Source organism: Papio anubis, chromosome 12, assembly GCF_008728515.1.
Source record: "Papio anubis isolate 15944 chromosome 12, Panubis1.0, whole genome shotgun sequence".
Taxonomy (NCBI): Eukaryota; Metazoa; Chordata; class Mammalia; order Primates; family Cercopithecidae; genus Papio; species Papio anubis.
Window position 1 is genome coordinate 28414016 of NC_044987.1, and position 24191 is coordinate 28438206.

At 35.0% G+C, this 24191-nt stretch overlaps 1 protein-coding gene across 6 annotated transcripts in view; it reads right to left on the reverse strand.

Annotated features, from left to right (window-relative positions):
* The window catches only part of GRIA4 (glutamate ionotropic receptor AMPA type subunit 4), a 382415-nt gene that overhangs the window by 72110 nt on the left and 286114 nt on the right, over positions 1-24191 (reverse strand). For all 6 annotated transcript variants that reach the window (XM_017948915.3, XM_031653000.1, XM_017948916.2 and 3 more), the window contains 5 exons: positions 23449-23502; positions 12710-12868; positions 7576-7743; positions 6209-6313; positions 1040-1150 (listed from right to left, as the gene is read on the reverse strand). In XM_017948915.3, the coding sequence (XP_017804404.1) occupies positions 1040-1150; positions 6209-6313; positions 7576-7743; positions 12710-12868; positions 23449-23502 (597 nt within the window). The remainder of the gene's footprint in view (positions 1-1039; positions 1151-6208; positions 6314-7575; positions 7744-12709; positions 12869-23448; positions 23503-24191) is intronic.

Consider the following 24191-nt stretch of genomic DNA (forward strand, 5'->3'; position numbering starts at 1 on the left):
CTGGCATTTTCATGCTTTAACCTTCATATCATTTTTGGGAACAACTCAACATTACTAAAAACCTGAAACTAAAAATGACAAAAGCTAAAAACTAAATTACATAAAATACTTCCATTTATTTAGAGTAAGATTTCCATAAATAATTTAAAACTTGTTTTGCCTAAAGAGACGTGAACTGAGTATATGTAACTTTAAATGAGATAGAAAAGGTCACCAATTGTTGATCTCTTTTGACTAGCGTTGACTTTAAAGGGCATATTTGACTTTAGAAGAGAAAAATACATAAGATATTCTATTATTTAAAAGGTAATTTCATCAGAATCTCTTTGAAAAAGCAGTCTTAAAATTTAGAGGACTTTTCACTTTGTGATGTGGCCGAATGAAGCTATCGTATTCTTCTTAAATTTTAGAAGTTCAATAAACTATAATGTGTACTTCTCACTGGTCAATGAGAAAAATAATCGGTGGAAGAAAACCCTTTTCTCATTCAAAATAAAAATAAAATTAATTCCTAAATCATTTAGTTGTATAAATCATGCTCATTAAAATCTTCACAGTCACATCTTTGCTATTGTAAACAGGCAATACAATCATTATCCAATGATTAAACTACCTGAAAATTATAATTTTAAACACTATTATTATTACATTGGCTTTTTAAAAACATAGTAACAATAATAATATGTTTACTACTGGACATATTTATGTGATTGGTGGTTGACCTTTGTCATGTTCACTGTTTTGTGCTTTAGGGTCTTAGCATTTCATACATTTCCAACTAGAGTTTGACAGTCTCAATGTGTAACATCTGAGCATTTTTCCAAGAACAACAATGTGACAAAAGATAATACAAATAAAAGTACTATATGTACTCAAAGCTTAGGACGAACCTATTCAAAGCCTCAATAGGCTTTTGTGGATCAGAACACCCATGTCACCATTGCTAACAGTCAGCTTTGCCCTCCCTGCTCACCATCGCTGGGAGTTAAAATTGCCTGTGGACAAAACGGAACACCATAAAGCATAGACCAACACTTACCATAATTGTGGTTACAACCACTGTTCTGTTCTCAATAGCGGCTGTGTCATTGCCAAGAGTTGGTACATCTTGAATCAAGACTAACTTATCCATATCATTCCAGTAACCAACCTGCCAAATAGAGAACATGCTTGAAAACATATTTTAGAAGCGTTTACTCTAGTTCTTCTTAGAACAATGAAGGGTATGAATAAGTAAACAAACAAAACAAAAGCCAATGGAAAAGAAAAAGTGATTGGAAGTGTTCTTACTTGCTCATGAGCCAGTTTTCCTGGTGCTAAGGATCCTGTCTTGTTACATGTTTGGAAAATTTACTGTTTACAATAGTGGAGTGGCCAAGAGATTGGGAATGGGTGATTCCAAAAGGAATATGAGCATGGAGCATTATTTTATGCAGATCCCCTCCACTAGTGAGATAGACTGGTGCCCCCTAAATTAATTTGTGTGACTTTATCAATAAAGTTACCGGTTGTATAGTAAACGGAATGGCCAGATTTATAAGAAGAACATGTATGGAATATTTCCAAGCAAAAGAAACCTACATATTTTTAAAGCAAAACAGGAATGGTTTTAGGTTTGATATAACCTAGCCACTAGGTAACAATCTTACCATTTTTTGAAATGCTAACTGCATCAGAGATGAATATTAATGGTCAATGCTTTTGCTTTCAAATATTACATTTAAATTTGTATTTTTTCATTTTAAATTATTATTTTTTTATTTAGAAGTCAAACACTTTTTCTTAAAAATGAATTAAGTAATTACTTAAGTACTCTGAAAGTCTTAATGGAAATTTAGGATTCTTTGGTTTTTGCAGACCATTAAGCAATAATAATGGCTATTACATATTGAGTGCTTGCTCTGAGGCAGACAATGTACTCAACGCTTTTTAAAAGTATACATCTTAAAGTGAATATACATAGCAAGTATGGAGTAGGGACAATTATTATCCACATTTTAGAGATGAGGATTCATTTTAGAAGCCTAAGAAATTACACAAAGTTACACTTTAGTAAGGCCAGAATTCAAAACTCAGGTCTCTATGACACTAAGTCTACATGCTTTGCTGTTATGCTACACGACCTCCCAAAATGGGTGTTCATTTACTGCTTGACAAACTTCTTTCTTGAATTTCTTGATTCAGTTGATAAAACTCATGTCTCCAATAAAATGTATGCATTTGCTCACTGGTCTGTATTCACTATTCTAATGTTTTGGAAGTCTCACTTGCTTAATCCAGGTTTTTCAACTGCCATGTTAGTATTTATGAGCATATTAAAATAGAGTAAGCATTAATATGTCAGAAAGGGCACTAGATTATTCACAAGTGTTGCATATATAATTCAATAACAAAACAGATGGAGAAAAAGACTTTTTATTAATATGGCTTGCTACACTTCTTATTTTGATCCAAAATTAGAAGTTCAGCAAGTTTTTTCAATAGTCTATGTGAATCAATTTCTGGTTGACATTTATTAATAATTATATGATAATTTTAATTTAAAACAAGTATATATTTGAGACCCACCCTCTCCTCAATTCTTATGTGTACTTAAGTCAGTTGATTCTTGTTAACTCTCCTTTCCATATGAAGTTATATGACATGAAAAGGGGTTTTACAGTTTAGCACTCCATTAAAATGCACCCATCCTGAAGAGCTCATCAGCCAATTTTCAGGAGAGACAATTTTTCTTTATGAATGAGTCCCACAACAGAAAGAATCACAGATCTGGGATACATTTTTGGAGAGTACCTAGATATTGGCAAGACCTTGACATTTTGCATTTAAAAACTAAACCATGGGTTTGCAGTTATTCCCCTTTTAAAGACAAATGATTCAGAAGTGCTGGAAAATTAAAATAAAAAGCAAACTTTAATTTTTTGCCTTATATCTACATGCAATTCTGGTTAAAAAAAAGAGAAAGTCATATTTTGTGATATGGGACCAATTAACGCTAGATTTCATGTGGACCATGGGCTTATTTAGAACTAAGTCTACACAAAGGGTCAGTTCCTAAAGAAAGGGATCCTGAAGTTTGCACCCAGACCTCACAGAAGATGAAATTTCTCTCTCCAGTCTTCATAGCATTTTGCATCTTATTAAGAACTTTTCCCATGACTGATTTCATTTAACAGGGAAATGGATATTTTTCCTATAGACAAAAAGTGGGTGAAAAGTCATTTTGTAATGCTAGAGAAAAAATATGGAAGCATTTAAATCACTAAATTGATAAAGGATGTCAGAAAAATATTAATCTTCTTTGAACTCCTAAAGGTGATTTGCATGCAAACGTAATTATACTAAGATATGTGAGAAAATGTGTCTGTATTTAGGATGGTCTTGGCCTAGAACAGAGAAAAGATAGGAACTGAGCGGCTGTGAGGAACTCCTATTCTACTCAAAGTTGGTTCCTTGGAGAGCTGCTTTGACTAGACCTGCCCTGAAAAATCTGGCCTAATTCCCACACCAGCCCTAAATCTCTATAGGCAATGGGACTGATGACGTTTCAAGATCTTGAAACCTGAGTCAAGATCTTGAGTGATGCTCTAGAGCTGCAGGAATTTTAGTTTCTACTGAAGCTCTACCTCTTTCTAGCTGAGCATCTCTGAGCAGGTAACTTAGTTTATTTGAACTTTACTTTTCGATAGAAGGAGAAAAAATATATATCTTATTTTTAGGTTGTCATGAGGATTGAATAAAAAAATGCACATCAATTTTCCATTACAGTGTCTGGCATATAATGTGCTCTCAATAAATAAAATTTTTGCAATTAAAGATTTCTGAAACCATGCAACTCTGCAGCATTCCCTCTGCAGCCCTGGATGGGGGTCACTGGAGTGATAAGAAGATTCCACTATACTTAGGAGCTGGGACTTCAGAAAGAGCTTTGTGGCTTCTGCTTAATGAGACTCTCAATCAGTTTTCCTGTTGCAGAAGTCAGACAAACTGATGGGTTGACTCTCTGATCTGTTTTCAAAGATAGCTCCCTTGCTGGCAAGTGTTCAATTTACAAGAATGATTGTTCACTTCTCAGACATATTGCCTAGTTTCACCAGCATAGTGTCTCTCATGGTAGCTCATTTTTAAGTTTAATATTCCTGACACAATGCCCGAGTTGATCATTGCCACGGAAAAATGAAGATAGATGAGTCTACACCATTTTATACTGCATATTTCTTTTAGGAGCCTTAGATGAATGTCAGCTGGGTGTGAAGATGTACTGTTCATCACTCTCCCAACTTATTCCTTAAGTTTCTCTTTGAAAAGTCTTAATTTTTGTTGCCATCATGGTTCAATAGGCTATGAAAAGATTCAGTACTATGAATAGCCCACTTCATATTACTTCTAGTTAGCACCGGCTTTCTTTTTCCACTATTCTTTCTCTTATAGAGAATGATTTGATGTTCTGCACTTAAAGTTTTGTAAAATAAGTAATTGTCATTTGCATTTTAAAAGATTCTGTTTAAATCGCAAATTTTGCAAGGTCTGGTGTATGGCAAGGAGGTGAGTCAGTCTTACCTTTGTCCACCTGTTAGCATTTAGCATTGTCCACCTGTTAACATTTTTAGAGGCCTGTGGAATATCCTATCTGCTCCCCAGCTAGCAGAGGATCTCTGCTTAAAGCTTGCCTCTTTTTTATTGCTGGCTGTGTGCTGGTAGAGTGAGCTCTTCTTAACGTCTCCTTCCCTTGCTTCAGTCAATCTCCTTAGAAGAGCCTGCCCTGAGGTGCAGCTGGGCCCCCCGGCTGCTGTCCATCTCCTGCCACTCCTGATCTGGATCAGGTAGGCTCCAGTTTACCATGTATTAGCTGGCAGCCTCCACACAGGCTATGCCATTAAGAAGATGGAAATCTAGAGATGGTTTCCATGGCAGCTCCAAACTTCTCACAGATAGAGAAGCACACCCATATCGTAGTCTGAAGCAAAATGCAATTAGGAAAGCCTTTGCTATTTTCCATGTATCACCTTAACTTTAACGGTCCTGCCTCCAAGCCTTTCTTCAGGTTGTTGCCCCTTCCATTTCATCCTTCCAAACTCTAACATCCTGGCAATTTAAAATCCCACCTCCCCCATACAGCCTTCCTTTATTTGTTTTCCTCCAGCAGGAAATCATCTCTTCCTATGTAGATCAGTAAGGGAGAAAATACTAAGAGTTAAATATGTTTTCTCACTTATGGGCTTTGGATAAGATAACTCATTGGGCCATAATTTTGTCATTTATAAAAAAGAGAAATACTACTACTCAAATTATAGGTTTGTTATGAGGATGGAATCATGCAAAGCACCAAGTCCAGTGCTTAGGACACAGCAGGCATTTCATAAGTTGCAGTTATCATTATTACATAAAAGCATGAAAATATATTTTGGAAATTTTTTTAAACAGCCAAATACAGCTTTTAGATAAGGTTAACTTGAGTATCTGTTTCCCTGAACATCCTAGTTCCTAGATAACAGGAATGTTAAAAATTACATGAGTTAGCTACAAAACACTTATAACCAATTACTGTGGTGGGGCTGTATGGTTGCACTGTATAAAGTACCTCTTGAATGCTGGGAACACTGCTGCTATACCTACTCACATCTTACCACTAGCAGAATTATCTTCCCAAATCCAGGAACCTAGCACCAGCACCTTCCTGAACAACTTAGATGTTTCTTTCCCTCTCAGCCTAACAATAATCTTACCATCCCTCTTCTTTCTCTTTTGCTCATTGAAATTTATCTAATTGATTACTTCAAGAACACCCAGCCTATTCTAAATATGTTCACCCGTTAGAAGTAATTTTTTTGGTACTTGCTCTAATAATTTCGTAAATGACTACCTTGAGGTGCTTATGTCTCTTTACTGCTTCACATTCTGTTCTGCAGAGCCAATTTTGTTTTGTGGGATTCCTTTTGCTAACCCCACCCAAAATATTGCATCCATTTTGGATAAGGGATATAAACAGTGTATAAATTAGTTTGTTTCAGCTTGGGCATACTACTAAATATCAATTACATGACACACACATTTATCTCAGCATTGATTATAAAGACAGTACTAAAGTATTTGTAAGTACTCACAAAAAAGGGAAATGTCCAGCCATCTTTCTTCTGTATGCCTTTAAAATGTTACATACAAACTAAGTAAACAGAGAATTCTGTTTTTCAGTTTGATTGTGGCTCACCTTTCTAGGTCCTGTGCTTTTCAGCTCAAACACATCCATTGTGTAATTGACTCTACGTCCATAGTGGTCAAACTGAACATTCCCTGTCAGCCCTTGAATTCGAACCTAAGTGAAAAAGAAAACCACATGTGTTCACTTGCAATTTCACTTATAGGAATTTCAACTTCATCTGCTGGGCTTACAACTACTTAAAAAAGTGGAACTATAAACTATAAACAACTAACTGAAATGCCATTAGGTATTTGAGCTATTGGGGTAGAATCTGAAAGAGGAATATCAAAGGGATATATAAGCAATTTTGCTATACCCCTGGAAGAGGAATATGTTTTATTTGTTTTTAATATTATAAAGTTTCCATTTTTACTAGATGAATCCTCCCTCAATTATAAAGTATTTTTATAGGAATCACAATTTTTTTATGGTTACTTTTCAGTTTTATTTGTATATCCACAAAATGGATTAAATAACCCTGATACATATGCCAGATCATATTCTCACCTTGCTAATATTAAAATTAAGATATAAGAAGCAAAAACATATAAAGACATTTTTGAAAATATTGAAATATATTTTATTCCAAATTTCCTTTTAATTTTCTTTTACCTATGTTTTGAACCTGTAACATTTCAGAACATTTAAAATGTAACATTAAATACGTATATATTACCTTAATTATTTGAACAAATAGTGTTGGTGTAATTATAAAAGACTGAAATAAACTGACTACTTAATCCAAAGTTACAAAGCAATTTGAAGATCTCCAGAGGTAGTCATTATTTCTGGTTCTGGAATGTCCTGGGACCCAGGTGGGCTTATACTTCCTGAACCCCTTGTGGTTCAGGAAGTGGCTTATACTTCCTGAACCCTAGCTAACCTTGTGGTTAGCTAGGCCCGTGCGACTCTTTCTGACATGTGAGTTGTAAATAGGCAGGACAGGTGATATTATTAAGCCACAGAATTTAATTGCCAGTTTGAAATGTGCCCCCAACTATCCATTTCCCTTTGCAGAATTCAAGATGGTAACTGCTCTGCCAGTCTATGTCCTCAAGTGACTACAATTAGCCAAGTGCCCCTGCTAATCTAGCATATGTCTGAGTAAGCAAAGCTCCTTTGTTGTTTTAAGTCACTGAGATTTGGGTTATTACAGAAACTTAAGCTAGCTTATCCTCACTATGCATCCACATAAAATGTAAACAGCAAAATTCTACCTTGTATTTTATCTAGAAATGTCCCAAAAATGATGGCTTGATATATTTGAGTAGCAATTGTAATACGTATTTGTGCTTGGATAAATTAGTCTGTTTTTTGAACATTCAACTAAAAGAAGACCATGAAATGAATTGAACTTAAATAAAATTGTGAGTTACCTGTTTGAGTGTCCTCTCCATGTCAATTCCCTGGCCCCATGGAGCAGCGGGATTTGCCAGACAATCCCCAGCATTTCCTCTCCTTGAGATATCAATTTTCTGCCTCCTAAGACTTCGGAAAGTTTCAGCCATCACAAGGACTCCATCATAAGTCAGAGCAGAGGTGTACTAACCAAATGAAAATGCATATAATGGTAAATGTTAAAATCTTATCGAGTGCTAGAAATGGTCTGGGGTCTTTGTAAGTTTATGACGTAAAGCACCATTCTATCTGAAGGATGGTTAAATTACTGATAATTAATTGACTCTAGCTTCAGAAATTTCTATTCTTGCTTTAATATAAAGCCTGTATACCAAATCTTATCATCCTGACTCAAAAAGGAGAAAAACCATTCTGAAAAATAGAAATTCTAATAAAACAGTTTTCCATCAGTTGGTAGAAGAAAGATCCTTAGGCAAGGTCTTTCTGTTGTGTCCCAGTACAAATAGGTAATGTATCAAAGGCTAATGCAGCTGTGTAATCTGCCTTGTAGTCAGTTTCTGTGCTTGAGCCCCAGGAGGGCTGGGCCTCTTAATCTTTTCCTCCTCTAAAATGCCTAGCAAGGTTCCCTGAGATTTAATATAAGTTCACAGACTTGAAGTATATATCTTTGTTTATTCTCCCAGAAGAATGAGTGGAATTGTTTATTGTTATTCAGAAATATGATGCCAGAAATAACATCTACTTATTCAACAAATGTGTATGCATCAGTGACTGTGCTAAATAGGAATGAATATTGCCACACTATACCCAATGAAGGTGCACAGGAAGGCAAAGTCATTTTGTTAAGTTTTCGATATAACCTGGGATCAAAGTGGAGATGTGAAGGATAGACCATCTGCTTCTGTCTGAGAAAAGAGTGAGCTCCCCTCCACCTCTGAGAAAAGATTATTAAGGTTAGGGGAAAAAGTGAGGAAAGGTTGAGATAAAAATGTAATTTTCTAAATATAAAAATAAATCAACGTGGGATCGCTTTTGGCAGACATTTATTGGAAAATTCCTGAACACATGGAAATGGGGCACAATTTTCTGGAAGCATGACAGATCTACTTATTCAGCAAATGTGTATGTACTAGTCACTGTGCTAAATAGTGTCAACTACTAACTACTTATCATGACAAAAACTACATTGTCTCCTTTAGAAATTCCATATGGTCAGTTCCTTATAATTAACACCTTCTGTGCCTATATGAGCAGTAGGTTTGTGCTGTAGGAAGTGGAGGATGATCCCCTTGATTTTGTGCTTTCAAATGAAGAAAAATCATTTGAAATTCCATTTGTAGAAAGTAAACTTAGGGCCGGGCATGGTGGCTCGCACCTGTAATCCTAGCAGTTTGGGAAGTTGAGGTGGGTGGATCACTTGAGTCTAGGAGTTTGAGAGCAGCTTGGGCAACATGGCCAAACCCCATCCCTACAAAAACCGCAAATCATTAGCCAGGCGTGGTTGTGTGCACCTGTAGTCCCAGCTACTTGGGAGGCTGAGGTGGGAGGAGGATTGCTTGAGCCCAGGAAGTCAAGGCTACAGTGAGCTGTGATCGTGTCACTGCACTCCAGCCAGAGTGACAGAGAAAGAGCCTGTCTCAGAAAAAAAAAAAAAAGAAAAGAAAGTAAACTTAGGCAACATGGGCATGAGACACAGCAGCCACTATTACAGGGAAGAGAAAAACTAAAACATGGATAAAATAAGGAGCATTAATTCTAACAAAGAACTGTTCAATAGTATAGGATATAACTCTTGTATTAGAAGGATTTAAAAGAACCATATAAATTTCCTATATATTCCTCCAGGACTTGACAAAACAAGCTTCTGGAGAGACATGCCCTTCACAATTATTGGGATGGGGTAGCTGAGAAAAACTAAGGTGTTTAAGCAAGGTACTACACCAAAAATGAATGTGCCTCCTCCCCTGCCTGACCCAACACATCTTTGAATAGAGAAAGTCATCAAATCATCTTTTTTTGTTAAGGCAAGAAAATAACAATGAGAAAATGAATCTTGCTTAAGTCGCAAAGGGCAAGAGAAAAGTGCAATGCTAGTACTTGAGGACCAAAGGAGGAAAAAATAAAAATATTGTTGCTTTTTCAACAGGAAGAAAGAAGCTGAGAAGAGATGGCACCAAAAAGCAAACACACTTGCTGTGTTTTAAAAAGTGCATTCATTTTTATGAAATATGTGAACCAGAAAAAAGAGCAAGTATCACACAGAGTGGTGAGAGTAAAGGAGACATTCAGCCAGAGTGGCAAAGACCTGGGATTTGACAGGTCATAGAGCTGACAGATGGAAAGAAGCAGTAGTTTAAATCAGTTTTACCTTTTCAAAGGATGTAATTCTTTTCTATGTGTCTTACTGTGCTACAATCCAGGGAACCACAATTACGGGCAGATAACTTCTAGGTGGCACCTAGAAAATTCTTACTAATCATTTCATTTTTAGGCAGGGTAAATAGTGCCCTATAGTTATTTACTGCTCTGATAAGTGATTAGAATGATGAAATGATTTCATTTACTAAGATTTATAGATAACAAGACAGAATTGGGCAGAATCATGGTGCAGTAGAAAAAGTATGGGATTAGAGAAGAAAGAACTGGGATGAATTTTAATTCTGTGACTCATAGGTTTATGGGAATGTGAGGCACATTTTCTTGGCTATAGAGTATAAAACAGAGCAAAATGAAATGAAACAAGATAATAGTGACTCTCTATTATGGTTATTATGAGGATGAAATTTCATATCATATCTGAGAGCTCTTTGAAAAATGTACCAGACTCTAGCTAGGAATCATGAAGACTACGAAGATGAGTATTTGATGGTTACTGCCCCAGAGAGTTTATAGGAGTGAAACAGTAAGTGTGCAAATAATTATATTAAATCCCTGATGCGAACTGCCCAATGAAATACTATGGAGAGTACAGGCAGGAAGGAATCACATTTACCAAAAAAAAAAAAAAAGATTTCATAGGGAAAGTGGAATTTGAGATAAAGCCTTGGAAGGTGGTTGGATTTCGACAGGTAGACATGGTGGTGGAGGACTTTTGAGGTAAAAGCATGTGCACAGGGAGTGATAAAGGGTGAGGAAATGCAGGGGCAGCTCACATTGGCTGGAGCATCAGAAAGAGGGTAGAAGGTCATGCAACTGTCAAGTCTTGATTGGCCTATAAAATGGAAGACCTTGATTCCAGGAGATTTTTTTAAAGCAGGGAAGTGACACGATCAGAAGTCATGCTTTTAATCTTGGTTGAAAAATCGAACACTTAAGAGTACAATTTAATTAATTATAATCAATCCTCATTATTTGTGGATTCTAAATTTTCAAATTTTCCTCCTTGCTAATATTTATTTGTGACTCTTAGATCGATACTTATGACACTTTTGTGGTTATTTGTGGAACTGTATAGAGTGGTGAAAAATTTGAGTAACTAACACACAAGGTCCCAGCTGTGGCTGCACAAGGAAACACTGTTTCCTTGTTTCTACTCTCGTACTGTAAACAAGTGTCCTTTTTGTGTTCTATTTAGTGCCATGTTTTCTGCAGTTTTGTGCTTTTTGCTGATGATTCCACTGTTTAACATGGCCCAAAAGCATAGTGTTGACGTGCTGTTTAGTGGTCCCAAGTGCAAGGAGGCCGTGATGTGCCTTATGGAGAAAATGTGCATGTTAAATAAGCTTCATTCAGGCATGAGCCACAGTGCTGTTGGCCAGGAGTTCAATGTCCATGAACCAACAATACATTAAATAAGGTTTCTTTAAACAGAAACACCCATAAAACAAGGTTATGTACTGAATAGTTGACAAGAAGTTTGTAACCAGAGGCTAGCAGAACTTAACCCTATATTACCCCTGGGAGCAATAGTTCTATATTTACTTATTCAGTATTTAAAGAGACTTTATAGAATATAACTACTGTGAATAATGAGAATTAATTGTACTGCATTTATTTATTAAATGGCTACTGAATGCCTAGCATCATGCCAAGAGTTGTGAATGATGAGACGATTATACAACAGAGGCCAAAGCTATAGCATAGATGAGTCTAGTTGGATATAATCAAATAGGAGACATTAAAATAATTATATCCTGTGTATCCCATGAATCTGGTCCCTGACTCAAGGACTGCCAACTAACATATCAATTTAATAATTTGCATGTATTTATCTGTAAAATCAAAGGATTGGACAACCGTGCTTGACACATAGTGGACATCCATTTAATGTTCTGTTTTGAAATTCTGTGATTTTATAAGGCAGTGAAGATGGTATGCCGAGCTGGCAAAATTCCAGTATTTCTGAGAAGAAATTAACATAGCCACTATGAAATATTATAATTAGAAAATAGAAGCAGAGCTAAGACCTTTTAGCCTTAGATCGTGTTTTTCCTAGGCTTGAATTTCCAAATTACATATAAAACTTTTTACTGGAATACACTGTTAGTAATAGATTAACAAATGTTGATGATGGTGCCTTATTAGGTAGGGGCTCAAACCACTAAGTTGGAGTTTAAGAAACATTATGCCATAATTTAACATGAGGTCTAAGAAAGTCATCTATCTGTTTAGTTTGATCAAATATGCTTATGATCAGAAATTTACCAACCTTTTCTGAGCAAATATTAATAGCATACTTTCACAATATCAGTCAGAAAACAATTAAAACAACCAGATTTTTCACTGTTAATTAGAAAGAGAACTTTTGCAGAAGCTTGTATATTTTACATTTCTGCTAATTTTCTAATTTGCCTACTCATTGTAAATCACTTCATGAAGATTTCTGTGTGGAAGAAAAGTTACAGATGCTCTTTCACATTTGAAGTATTTAGTTACCAATTAAAAAATATATATAATTCTGCAAGAAAATTCATATGTATAGTACTGTAATAATAATAGTAAAGTGCTTGAGCTAATGTCTAGCAACTCTACTCTTAAATACAGAAATTTAGAAATTATTAAGTGCATGTGCAAGGCAGTTATAAAGACAAAATGCTTTTTTCCCATGCCATACTATGTTTGGCAAAACGTTACTGGAAAATCCGTATAATAAACTTTCCATCTTAAATTTTGAAACTATCCGTAATACAGTAGATAAAAATAAACAAATACCTTTGGAGGAGTCTCAGATCCTGGATACTCTCTCTGATCTAGTTTCTTCCAGCGATCCATTAGTTTGATTACCATAGGTGTATTAAAATCTACCAACTGGAATCCAGTAACATTGGCTCCACCATGTATAAACCTCTCAAGAGAAATGTCCTTGAATCCCTATAAAAATTGATACAAAGATTGTTAAATTTAGTTTATTATACATGGCAGCTCTTCAATAGTAACATAAATTAATGGCCTATACAGATTAAAAGATTTTAAATAAAGCAATGGCTAAAAATGTGGAAAATGATAAAGAAGATGTGGAAAATCTAACTATATCTATTTAGCTGTTAAATTCTGTAATTCAAAATCCAATAAATGAGACAAAGATATGTTTTTATTTCAGTCCAAATCAAGTATTTCTTGAATGCCTCTGATTGCCTTTTATGAAGTATAAAGGGGGATAAAGGAGATAAATATGATTGCATCAAAAAATTTCCTGTTTCTCACTAACTCATTCTATGAAACTAGTATCATACTGATACCAACATTTGGCAAGGACACAACAAAAACGAAAACTACAAGCCAGCATCCCTTATGAACACAGACATAAAAATCATCAACAAAATACTGCACACCAAATCCAGCAGCAGCACATCAAAAAGATAACTCACTGTGATCAAGTAGGTTTTATTCCAGGGATGCAAGGATGGTTTAACATATGCAAAGCAATAAATGTGATTCACCAAATAAACAGAATTAAAAACAAAAACCATACGATCCTCCCAACAGATACATAAAAAAGCATTTCATAAAATGCAACACACCTTCATGATAAAAATCCTCAAAAAACTAGGCATCAAAAGAACATACCTCAAAATAATTAAAACCATCTATGACAAACCCACAGCAAATATAATTCTGACAGGGCAAAAGCTTGAAGCATTATTCCTAATAACTGGAACAAGACAAGGATGTCCACTCTCACGACTTGCATTTAACATAGTACTTCCAATCTTAGCCAGAACAATCAGGAAAGAGAAAAAAAGGCATTCAAATAGGAAAAAGAGGAAGTCAAATTATCTCTATTCACTAATGACATCATCGTATACCTAGAAAATCTTAAAGACTCCTCCAGAAGACTACCATGTCTGATAAACAACTGCAGTAAAGTTTCAAGATACAAAATTAATGCCTCCAAATCAGTTGTATTTCTATAGCCAATAACACTGAAGCTGAGAACCAAATCAAGAACTCAATCTTATTTAAAATTGCCACACACACACACACGCACACACACAATATCCAGGAATGCATTTAACCAAGAAGGTTAGAGACCTCTACAAGGAAAACTACCAAACACTGATGAAATACATAATAGATGACACATAAAAATGGAAAAACATCCCATGCTCACGGATAGGAAGAATAAATGTCATTAAAATGATTACATTGCCCAAAACAATCTACAGATTCAATGCAATTCCTATCAAATTACCAACATTATTTCTTGCAGAATTAGAAAGAACAATTCTAATATTCATATGGAACTAATAAAAAGCTTGAATAGCCAAAGCCATCTTAAGCAAAAAGAACAAAGCCAGAGGCATCACATTATCTGACTTAAGACTATACTATAAGGCTATAGTAACCATAACAGCATGGTTTTTGTACAAAAATAGACACATAGATCAATGGAACACAATAATGAAACCAGAAATAAAGTCACATACCTACAACCAACTGATCTTTGACAATGTTAAGAAAAATAAACAAGGGAAAAGGATACTCTATTCAATAAATAATGTTGGGGAAACTGGCCCTATGCAGAAGACTGGACTCCTACTTTTCACCGTATACAAAAATTAAGATAGATTAAAGACGACATAAGATGTGAAAATACAAAAATCCTACAAGAAAATCTGGGAAAAACTCTTCTGGATATTGGCCTAGACAAAGAATTTATGACTAGGACCTCAAAAGCAAATGAAAAAAAACAAAAATAGACTAATGGGACCTAATTAAACTAAAGAGCTTCTGCACAGCAAAAGAAACAATCAACAGAGTAAACAGCCAACCTACAGAATGAGAGAAAATATTTGCAAACTATGCATCTGACAAAGTACTAATACTCAGAATCTATAAGGAACTTAAATCAACAAATAAAAACCAAATAACCTCATTTAAAAAAGAGCAAAGGGCATGAACAGATACTTCCCAAAAGACAACATACAAATAGCCAGCAAACGTGAAAAAATGCTCAACATCACTAATCATCAGAGAAAAAATTAAAACCACAATGAAATGCCATCTCACACCAGTCAGAATGGCTATTATTTAAAACTCAAAAAATAACAGATGCTGGTGAGGATGTGGAGAAAAGGGAAAACAGAAAAACTGCAACTGTTGGTGAGAATTTGAATTAGTACAACCCGTATGGAAAACAGGATGGAGATTTCTCAAAGAACTAAAAATAGAACTAACATTTGACCTAGCAATCCCACCACTAGGTATATACCCAAGGGGAAATAAATCATTTTGTCAAAAAGACACCAGCACTCATATGTTTATTGCAGCAGTATTCACAATAGCAAAGTCATGGAATCAGTCTTAGTGTCCTGAGAAATGGTAGTCCAAGGGACGAAAGCCAGATAGGCCATTCATGGACTTCTGTGTGGCAGGAAAAAAGATGGTGACCACCAGATGGAGCGAAGAAGCGGGGAGGTAAGGATGCTATCCCTTCTTGCCTAGAGGTAGTTGTCAAGGATTCAAAAATCTGGACAATTATTTGTTTGTTTATTTATTTATTTATTTGTTTGTTTTTCTCTCTCTCCCTCCCTCCTTCCTTCCGTCTCATCTATCATATCTATTGTCTACACATTTTCTATTATTTATCTATCCGTGTATGTATGTATGTATCTATATCTGTCCATTATCTATCATCTATCTATTATCCATCACCTGTCTACCAATTATCTGTCATTTATCTATCTTCCATCTATATTATCTACCCATTTATCATCTTTGTTTTATACCTGACTCCCTACAAAGTGTAAACCAGACAATAGCAAGAAGACAACAAAAAGCATATTAAGGAAGTGAATTAATGAAGCCATAGGTATTAGCTCAGAGAAAAGTAAATCACACACACACACACACACACACACACACACACACACACGCATGAACTTGTAGCTTTTGTAATTGCTTTCTTTTTGTTTTCTCTTAGTATTTAGTAAAGGTTCTTTTGAAAATATGAATATGCTTCAATTTGCTGAGAGAATGAAGGGAGAGTGTTTTGTCCATTTTTTGGTGGGAATAAAATGTGTAGCAATAATCCTGCAGTTAGAGTAAGAAGTAATGAGGACTTGGAGTTGCTTGTCTTTCTGAATGCACCTTGGCTATGGTTTTGGAGTCTTCAGATTGTTTCTTTCCTTTCCTCTTCCCTCCCTCCCTTCCTCCTCCTTCTCCTCCTCCTTTTTCTTTTATAATGAAGTAGATTGTCTTCCCAACCAACATATATGCATTGCTGTTTGGCTATCTAAGAAAAAATATATCAGTCTACTGGCAACTGAGCAAAATTGCTGTCAAAGAGGCCCAGGTATATGAGCTAACAGCTATTATATGCTGATCTTATTATATGCCAGGTATTGTGCTAAGCACATTACACAGATTATTGATCTAGTTTAGTTTTCATAACAAGGTTATGAGATAGATCCTATTATTAGCCTTATCCTATAGATATGAAAACAGGCTCGGGGGGTGAAGAAAAACTATTCGAAGCCATCCAGCAAATGTATGGTAGAGCTAAGATTTCAGTCATACAAACCACCTCTTAAGTTTGTCTTTTTCACCTTATACTCCTGCATATTCTTACACAGAGGTGTTTTAAATTTTATTATCATAGTATCTATAGGAAAGGCAGTGTGATACTGTAACCCCTGGAAAAGCCCACACTTTGAATTCCACTTCTGTTACTTTCTAACCTTATACCTTCCACATTCAAAATGAGAATGAGAATGCTATGGTATCCAGCACATCTGGTTTGAATTCAGTAAATGATCACTATTATCAATTAAGTCACTCAACAAATATTTATTTCATGCCTATTATATGCCCGCTAATTTGACAGTTCATCAATTACATTCTCATTTTGTTGATAAAGAAGCTAGACACCAGAAAGTAAGCCTATGTTTCTGAAATGGGAAAAACACTGTCCATCAATCTCCAGCTAGTAAAATGTCAGTTGAACATTTGTTTGCTTCTATCAGAGTATAGGGCAGACCCACAGGCAGGCAAATGATTCCAATGTTTTCTAAAAGCCACAGTAATTCAACTATTGCATTAGCTGCTAATTGACGACATTATTATTTTCTTTCAACCATGGCTGAAATAGAAGGTCTGCCAAACCTTCTTTCATAGCGTTATCCACAGCTGCAGGATAAAGAGGCAAAGCTGCAGCCTTCAGAAAAATCATCTGATGTAAAGTCTGGCTGATAAATAATAGTTCACATTTCTCAGAGTCTATCCTGTTCTTATGCTGAAGGTAAAGGAAAAAATTGTCATGTCTGATTATAAACCCTTTTCAGTTATGCTTTGAATGAATGGTGGGTGACTCAGTTAATTTCAGCTATGTCTGTTTTGCGCACAGGCAATATTTTTCCTTTCATATATTTTCTTACAATTTCATATAGAAAATTGATAGGATCTAGACTGTGAAGCAGTTTTCTCAGAAACTTTTATTTTAGTGGCCATTTTGATTTCAGTTTCTATCCGAAGAATATAGTGGAACTGAGAGTTCCTGGGCAACATTGTAATAAAATTATTCACTCTATAGTCAGGAGGAAATTAGTAGTTAAGTGACTAAGTAAATAATGTCCCTGAGGGCAGGGGGAGATCAAGGGAAAGGCTTTCTACTTGTTAAAATGAGCTACTACTTTGCTTGGATTTCACAATGGTTAATTACCCCTCTCTAGAGTAACATCCAACTTGGTTTTTCTTTAATTTCTATTTGTAGTTCATACATCTTTTGGGGGAAAATAAAATGTTTAAAATTATAGGTATCAGATATCCTGATGACTATGTAAATTTACAAGTCTATCATCTTATCACTGTTTAATAAATGCTCGATCTTTAAGTTTTACTTAATTTAGGTAACATTTCTGCTGTATTTTGCATTTCAGGTTCATAGGTTGACTAAATCATATGAGATAGCTGCGGTGCAATTAATGGAAGGAACGTCAAATAGAATGGGGGAAATTGCTCCCTTACCATGTTGTAAAAATTGGTTAGTTAAGAAATTGACTTAAAGTATGTACTTTCCAAGTGCATGTAGATAGATGGTAGAGTCAGACATGCTTAATGCAGAAAAGTTAAAAAAACGGGAAGTGCAAAAGTAAAACAATGTCGCCAAGTTGATGGAATCTTAACTAGGGTCACTACACTTCAATAAAAACGTGCTAGACTGCAAATTCTGGGAAGCATGTCTACTCTCCATTCTGAAACTAACCAGACACCTAAATATAAACAAGTCACTTTGCTTTCTGTATCCTAATGTTTAATTTCCTTTATGTTCTGAATGAGGCCTGAATGGTGTATGTGTGTGAGATGGTGGAGGATAGGTAAGAAACAGGTTCAGTTCATCTTTAATTATATATATCCAGAACATTTTGTAATTTTATATCTTTTTAATGATTGAGCCAGGTGTTCTCCTAGATGTAAATTAAATAATACTTTATAAAATAAAAAAATCTAAATGAGAACAAGATTCTAAGAATTTGTCTTGCAAATGGGACAAATGTCAACTGTTCCTTGTTGCTATTGGTGGCCATATTTAAATTATTTGACTGCTAGAGGAGTGAATATCAATACAGAGCAATGTGTTTAATGCTAGGTCCCCCTGATGGGTGCTGTGGGAGATGCTTAAGTAAATGGTCACTTGGTGGCATTATTCCCTAAGTTGTTTATTTATTTGTGTATTTATTCTTTGCAATCAGACAGGCCAGAACTTCAAACTTTTCTTTGAGAATTCAGATCTGTGAGATCCTGGCTAAATTACACTGAACCTCATTTTTCTATCAAAAATCTTTTTTAAGGCCAAATTAAAGCAATTATAATAACAAAAACAATTACAATAACATAAACTGGGTGCTAGAGGATAAGCAGGAGTTCAACAGATAAAGAATAGGGATAAGGACTCTTCTATAAGGTTAAAGAAAGAGACATTATTCCTGCCTTCAGTGAACTTGCAGTGTGCTAATGTTTTATTTGCAGTTGTGCCATGGGATGTTGAACAGTACCTGGTACAGAGGGGGTATAAAATAATAATTTGATAAATGAAAAAACAAGAATAAGTTCTATACTATGAGTACACAGGTACTCAGGGTAGTCTGAGAACCCAGAGAAGAGACTATCAAAGTGGATATTTAGGGATAGCTTTCCAGAAGTGACTGTAACCACTGACTGGGATTGAATGGGGTAAACACCTCCTGATAGAGATAACAACCTAAACAAAGCTGGGAAAAGGAAAGCTGCATTAGGTGCCTGGGAATTAGTTTGATCTGAAGAAGGGATAGTTGTGGGGTGGAGTGGGAAAGACTGGGGTCAAGTAGGGACAAAATCTTAAAGGGCTTTGTGCATTAAGTTCAAGAGTGCAAATCCTTTTTCCTAAAATATTTAAGTAGAGCAGTGCTTAGGTTTTGAATGCTTACTCTGGAAGATGGTGGTAAAAACTGGGGCAATGACTCAGAGTTGGCACAATATGTCATTTGGAGAGACATTCAAACTCTGAGGAGAAGTGAGACACGTATTAGCAAGTAAGTTTGGAAAACCCATGGGGAATCAGGTCATGAAAAATATGATGTCTTTTACTGTATTTGCAGCCTGAGGCCAATAAAAAATTTAAGCAAACAATATCATCATACTTGTCTTTAAAAAATAACCGGCAGCTAAATGAAAGAAGAACTAGGAAAGAGTAAGTCTAGGGGCAAAGTAGGGAAGCAATTTTCTTACATGAATCTCTAAGAAACAGACTAGGATAAACCAACTGACAGATAAGGTTTTCCTGCCTCTACTTCTCTGGGAAATTTTTGGAACAGAATTTAATCTATTGCGATATAATACGCTTTCACCAGTACCTCTAGATGATGGGTTTAATAAAACATACATGCACCCACATACAAATCCCATATAGGACATAGAAAAGAAAAAAGAATAGCAGCAATCTTTCATTTCTAACAAGTTTTACTCACACTTAATATCCAATTGTTAAATATAGTGGCAGAGATAAACACAGAAAAATTTCAAGAATCAGGGCGGGGCATGCCCATTCAATTAGATATCAGGCATAGCTCATACTATTCAGATGATGTTAGCTCCCTGTGGACCCTCTTGGACCTTCTGCAGGTTCAGGCTTGAGTATTAAGGGAAAGGATTTCTACTTTTTTTGGCCTGGTTGGAGGTGAGACGCCAGCACACTGCAATAGCTCCAAAAGCTAAGATCAGAGGGGCATAGAATACATAAATGTATTCTCATTTTATCAGGATAGAATGATGAAGGAGATTGAATGGCTGTTAATTGAAGAAGAAAAGTTCAACTTATAATGACAAGACAATTTAAAATAATGCCAGAGAGCATTCACAACCTATTTGCATCCTTATTTACAAACAAATTGCCTATTATTTTGTTTAAGTATGTGAAATCTGCTTTCTGCATTTCAGCCAAAGAATTTAAAGACCATTAGGAAGCCAGTATTTTGGTGACATTCCTTACTTTGTTTCTTGGTTTAAAAGATTATCATTTTTAAAGAATCTAAAGAACACCTATATTTAAACTCAGTTTCTCCAGAGAGTTAACCTTGTTTTTATTATTATTATTATTATTATTGTACTTTAAGTTCTAGGGTACATGTGGATAACGTGCAGGTTTGTTACATATGTATACTTGTGCCATGTTGGCGTGCTGCACCCATCAACTCGTCAGCACCCATCAACTCGTCATTTACATCAGGTATAACTCCCAATGCAATCCCTCCCCCCTCCCCACTCCCCATGATAGGCCCCGGTGTATGATGTTCCCCTTCCCGAGTCCAAGTGATCTCATTGTTCAAATAAGGGAGGTCCTTGACTTTTACAAAAATGCATGTTTGTAAATTTATGACCCAATTTCATGCATCACATATTGATGTCTGCTAAATTTCATTCTTCTCTTTTTGGTAAATATGGGTTGGACTTCATACCTTCTGCTTTTATATTCTACATTGTGACTACAGAATATTTTAAATATTCCAGAATATTTGTAACCACCCAATCACAAGTAAGAATTGTTACTGTAGACATCAGTTTTTACTAATACTGTTAAATCACCCTTGATGAGTTGGTTTAAGTATAACAGTTCTCCATTAATTGTAAATTGTAATTGTAAATTATCAATGAAATGTTTTCTTGGTTTAATTTTTAGAATATGTATTGCTAATATATAGACATACAACAAACTGTTGTATATTCACCTTGCATTCTGCAACCCTGCGGAACTTATTAGTTCTACAAATATATTTTGATTCCTTAGTATTTTTATATACATATAATCTTCTTCCTTTTCAATCTGGATGCCTTTTATTTATTTATTTTACCTAAATATCTGTAATAGAACCTTCAATACAGTGTTCAATAGAAGTGGTGAGAGGGGACACTCTTATCTTGTTCCTGATTTTAGGGGAAAATCATTCAGTCGTTCAACCTTAAGTATGATGTTGATGTCATCTTTCATTTTGATTCTGGATTGACTTCACATTTGAGAATCTTATGCACATAGCTCTCAAAAATAGTTGTTGATTGGCTCAATAAAATAAAAACTACTCTAGTGTTATAAGTAAGAGTCCTTTAGGGACAAATGAATAAGTCAATCTAATCCATATTAATACACTATATTATAATGTATGTCCATGGCAGTCACTGATCTGATCATGTATTACAAAGATATCAACCACATATAATAAAACTTGCTGATTTTTAGTGAAAGTGATGGTTCTAGTCCCTACTGCAAACAAAAATGGTTTTCTACTTCATGTACTGGAACTCTAGATAACTTAAATACACTGCCATCTCCCAGGGCTGTTTATGATATCCTTTGGAGTGTTACAAATATTAATTCATTCCATCTTGTACTGATTTATTTATTTTAACTGCCCATGTCAACAACTCATTTCTGGAATGATAGTCTACATATTGATTTTTTTCCCCTCAATTCTATTGTTTGTAAGAATAGATGACAAAACCTCCTATTTGCTATAAAAGTCATTAGAGTCTCATGGTACAATTTACTGTACTTACAGATATCTCATAATCCTAAGTTTTTTCTTTTATAGTAATTAATATCAGAATACATTTGTCTTAAATTTTATATTTTTATAAAAAATAGTGAAACACTCTACTAAAACGGCCTACTAAAAGCAATGAAAAAGATAAGTCAAAATTTCTCAGTATTTTCATGATAATCCATTAAGTTGCAAGATTATACTTTATCTAAGAAGCACAATATAATAATGGTTCACCGTATATTGCTGTATTTTAATATCTCAGATCCACAACCAAACCCAGTTCACTAAAGACTGAAAATTCCTGTCTCAAAGTGGGACAGTACACTTGCCATATGGAAAGAATGGGTAGATCTGAATCTCTTTTGCATCCTTCAGTTTCTTTCCTGTTTAAGCGCAAGATAGTCATAAAAAATAAAAAGGGCTCGACGCAGTGGCTCATGCCTGTAATCCCAGGACTTTGGGAGGCCGAGGCGGGCGTGTCACGAGGTCAGGAGATGGAGATCATCCTGGCTAACATGGTGAAACCCCGTCTCTACTAAAAATACAAAAAATTAGCCGGGCGTGGTGGCAGGTATCTGTAGTCCCAGCTACTCTGGGAGGCTGAGGCAGGAGAATGGCTTGAACCTGGGAGGCGCAGCTTGCAGTGGGCTGAGATTGCGCCAATGCACTCCAGCCTGGGCGACAGAGCAAGACTCCGTCTCAAAAAAAAAAAAAAAAAAGGGTCATAAAAATGGAAAAAGGAGAAAACATCCTTAACTTCTCCAGTGTAAATCACTTTGGGAATCAGGCCCTTAGGGCAAATGGTCCTTTATAATAAAACAAGAGAGGATGGACCGCTCCATGTACAATCTACCTCCTACACTGCATGGTTAACAAGACATATTCAATGAGCCTTGCCAAGATATCTAAAAGGATTTCTCTCAGGCCTTTAAGAATTTCATAAAAATGGATGTGCCTTGTTTGTTAGCCATTTGTATATGACATGTGAAAAGTTGACATAATTTTTAAAAATTTGCATTACTCTCATTTAAAAGATTTGCTTATATAGCCATTATATACAGTTATTCTTAAAATTAGAGAACATAGCTGTTAGTTTAGATCATTCTTGTAATATCCAAATATTGGCTATCTTTATCTATAAAGTAGCATTTATCATTTAGACAGAGAAAATTATTTAATTTGACAAGTGGTATCGTAGCAAAATAACCATTATTAATTCTTTTAAAGGTCTCTTTAGCAGATACCAAGCTAATCTGCATAAAATTATATTGAATTCTACTTATGAAATTTAATAATCATTATAATAAAATATCACATGTGTTATTAAAAGCTTAGTAAGTAATGTAGTCTATTTATTGAAGCATTATTTTAAGGCACAGTTAAGATAATCTTGTGTGCTTGAGCAATTCTTATGAAAAGTAGAAAATAAGAAGTTCTTACCAAGTTTGCAATGATATAATGGTAGCCTTTAACATGCTTTCCAACACTTACAATCTGTGAAGATATAAGAAAATAAGAGAAAAATCAAGTTTAACTCACTGAAATATTATTTTAAAAATATTAACTATTTTAGCATAATTCCATGTAGAATCATCATGGGAAAATGATAGGTTTTTAAAAAATAAAAGTCACGTATGTATTCTAGTTAGAAGAATTGATAAGCCATATTCAAAATAAGTGGTGAAAAGTACCACTTTTATTTAAATCACATTCTATCAACCTCGTTCAGGAAATGTTATAATCTCCTTAAAAAGAATGACAATGCTATGAACCAACATTTACATATGTTTCTCATGAGAATGCATCAACGTAGAAACTTAACATGATTTTCATCCGAAGTATTTAGATGTACTTCACTTATTGATAATTTATAAAAACGGAAGATAGGCTGCTCGGTGTCTTCATAGGGTAAGAATAATCATCTCTGAGTAGGTTCGGTAGCAAGCAAGGTTTTTCTAAGGCACAATCTATTTATAGACATCTCTGATGCCAGAAAATATTCAGTGAATTCTCATCTGTATATAAATACAGTAGTGTTTTCTTATAATTACAAAAAGAAAAAAAAAATCAAAAAGGTTTTCTCTCTGTTGGATTCTTTTTTTTTTTTTCTGAGAATGCTTTCAGAAATGTTTAGGAAATTAGAAACTCAAACATCTTTTAAAAAATACTAGAGATCTTTTAAT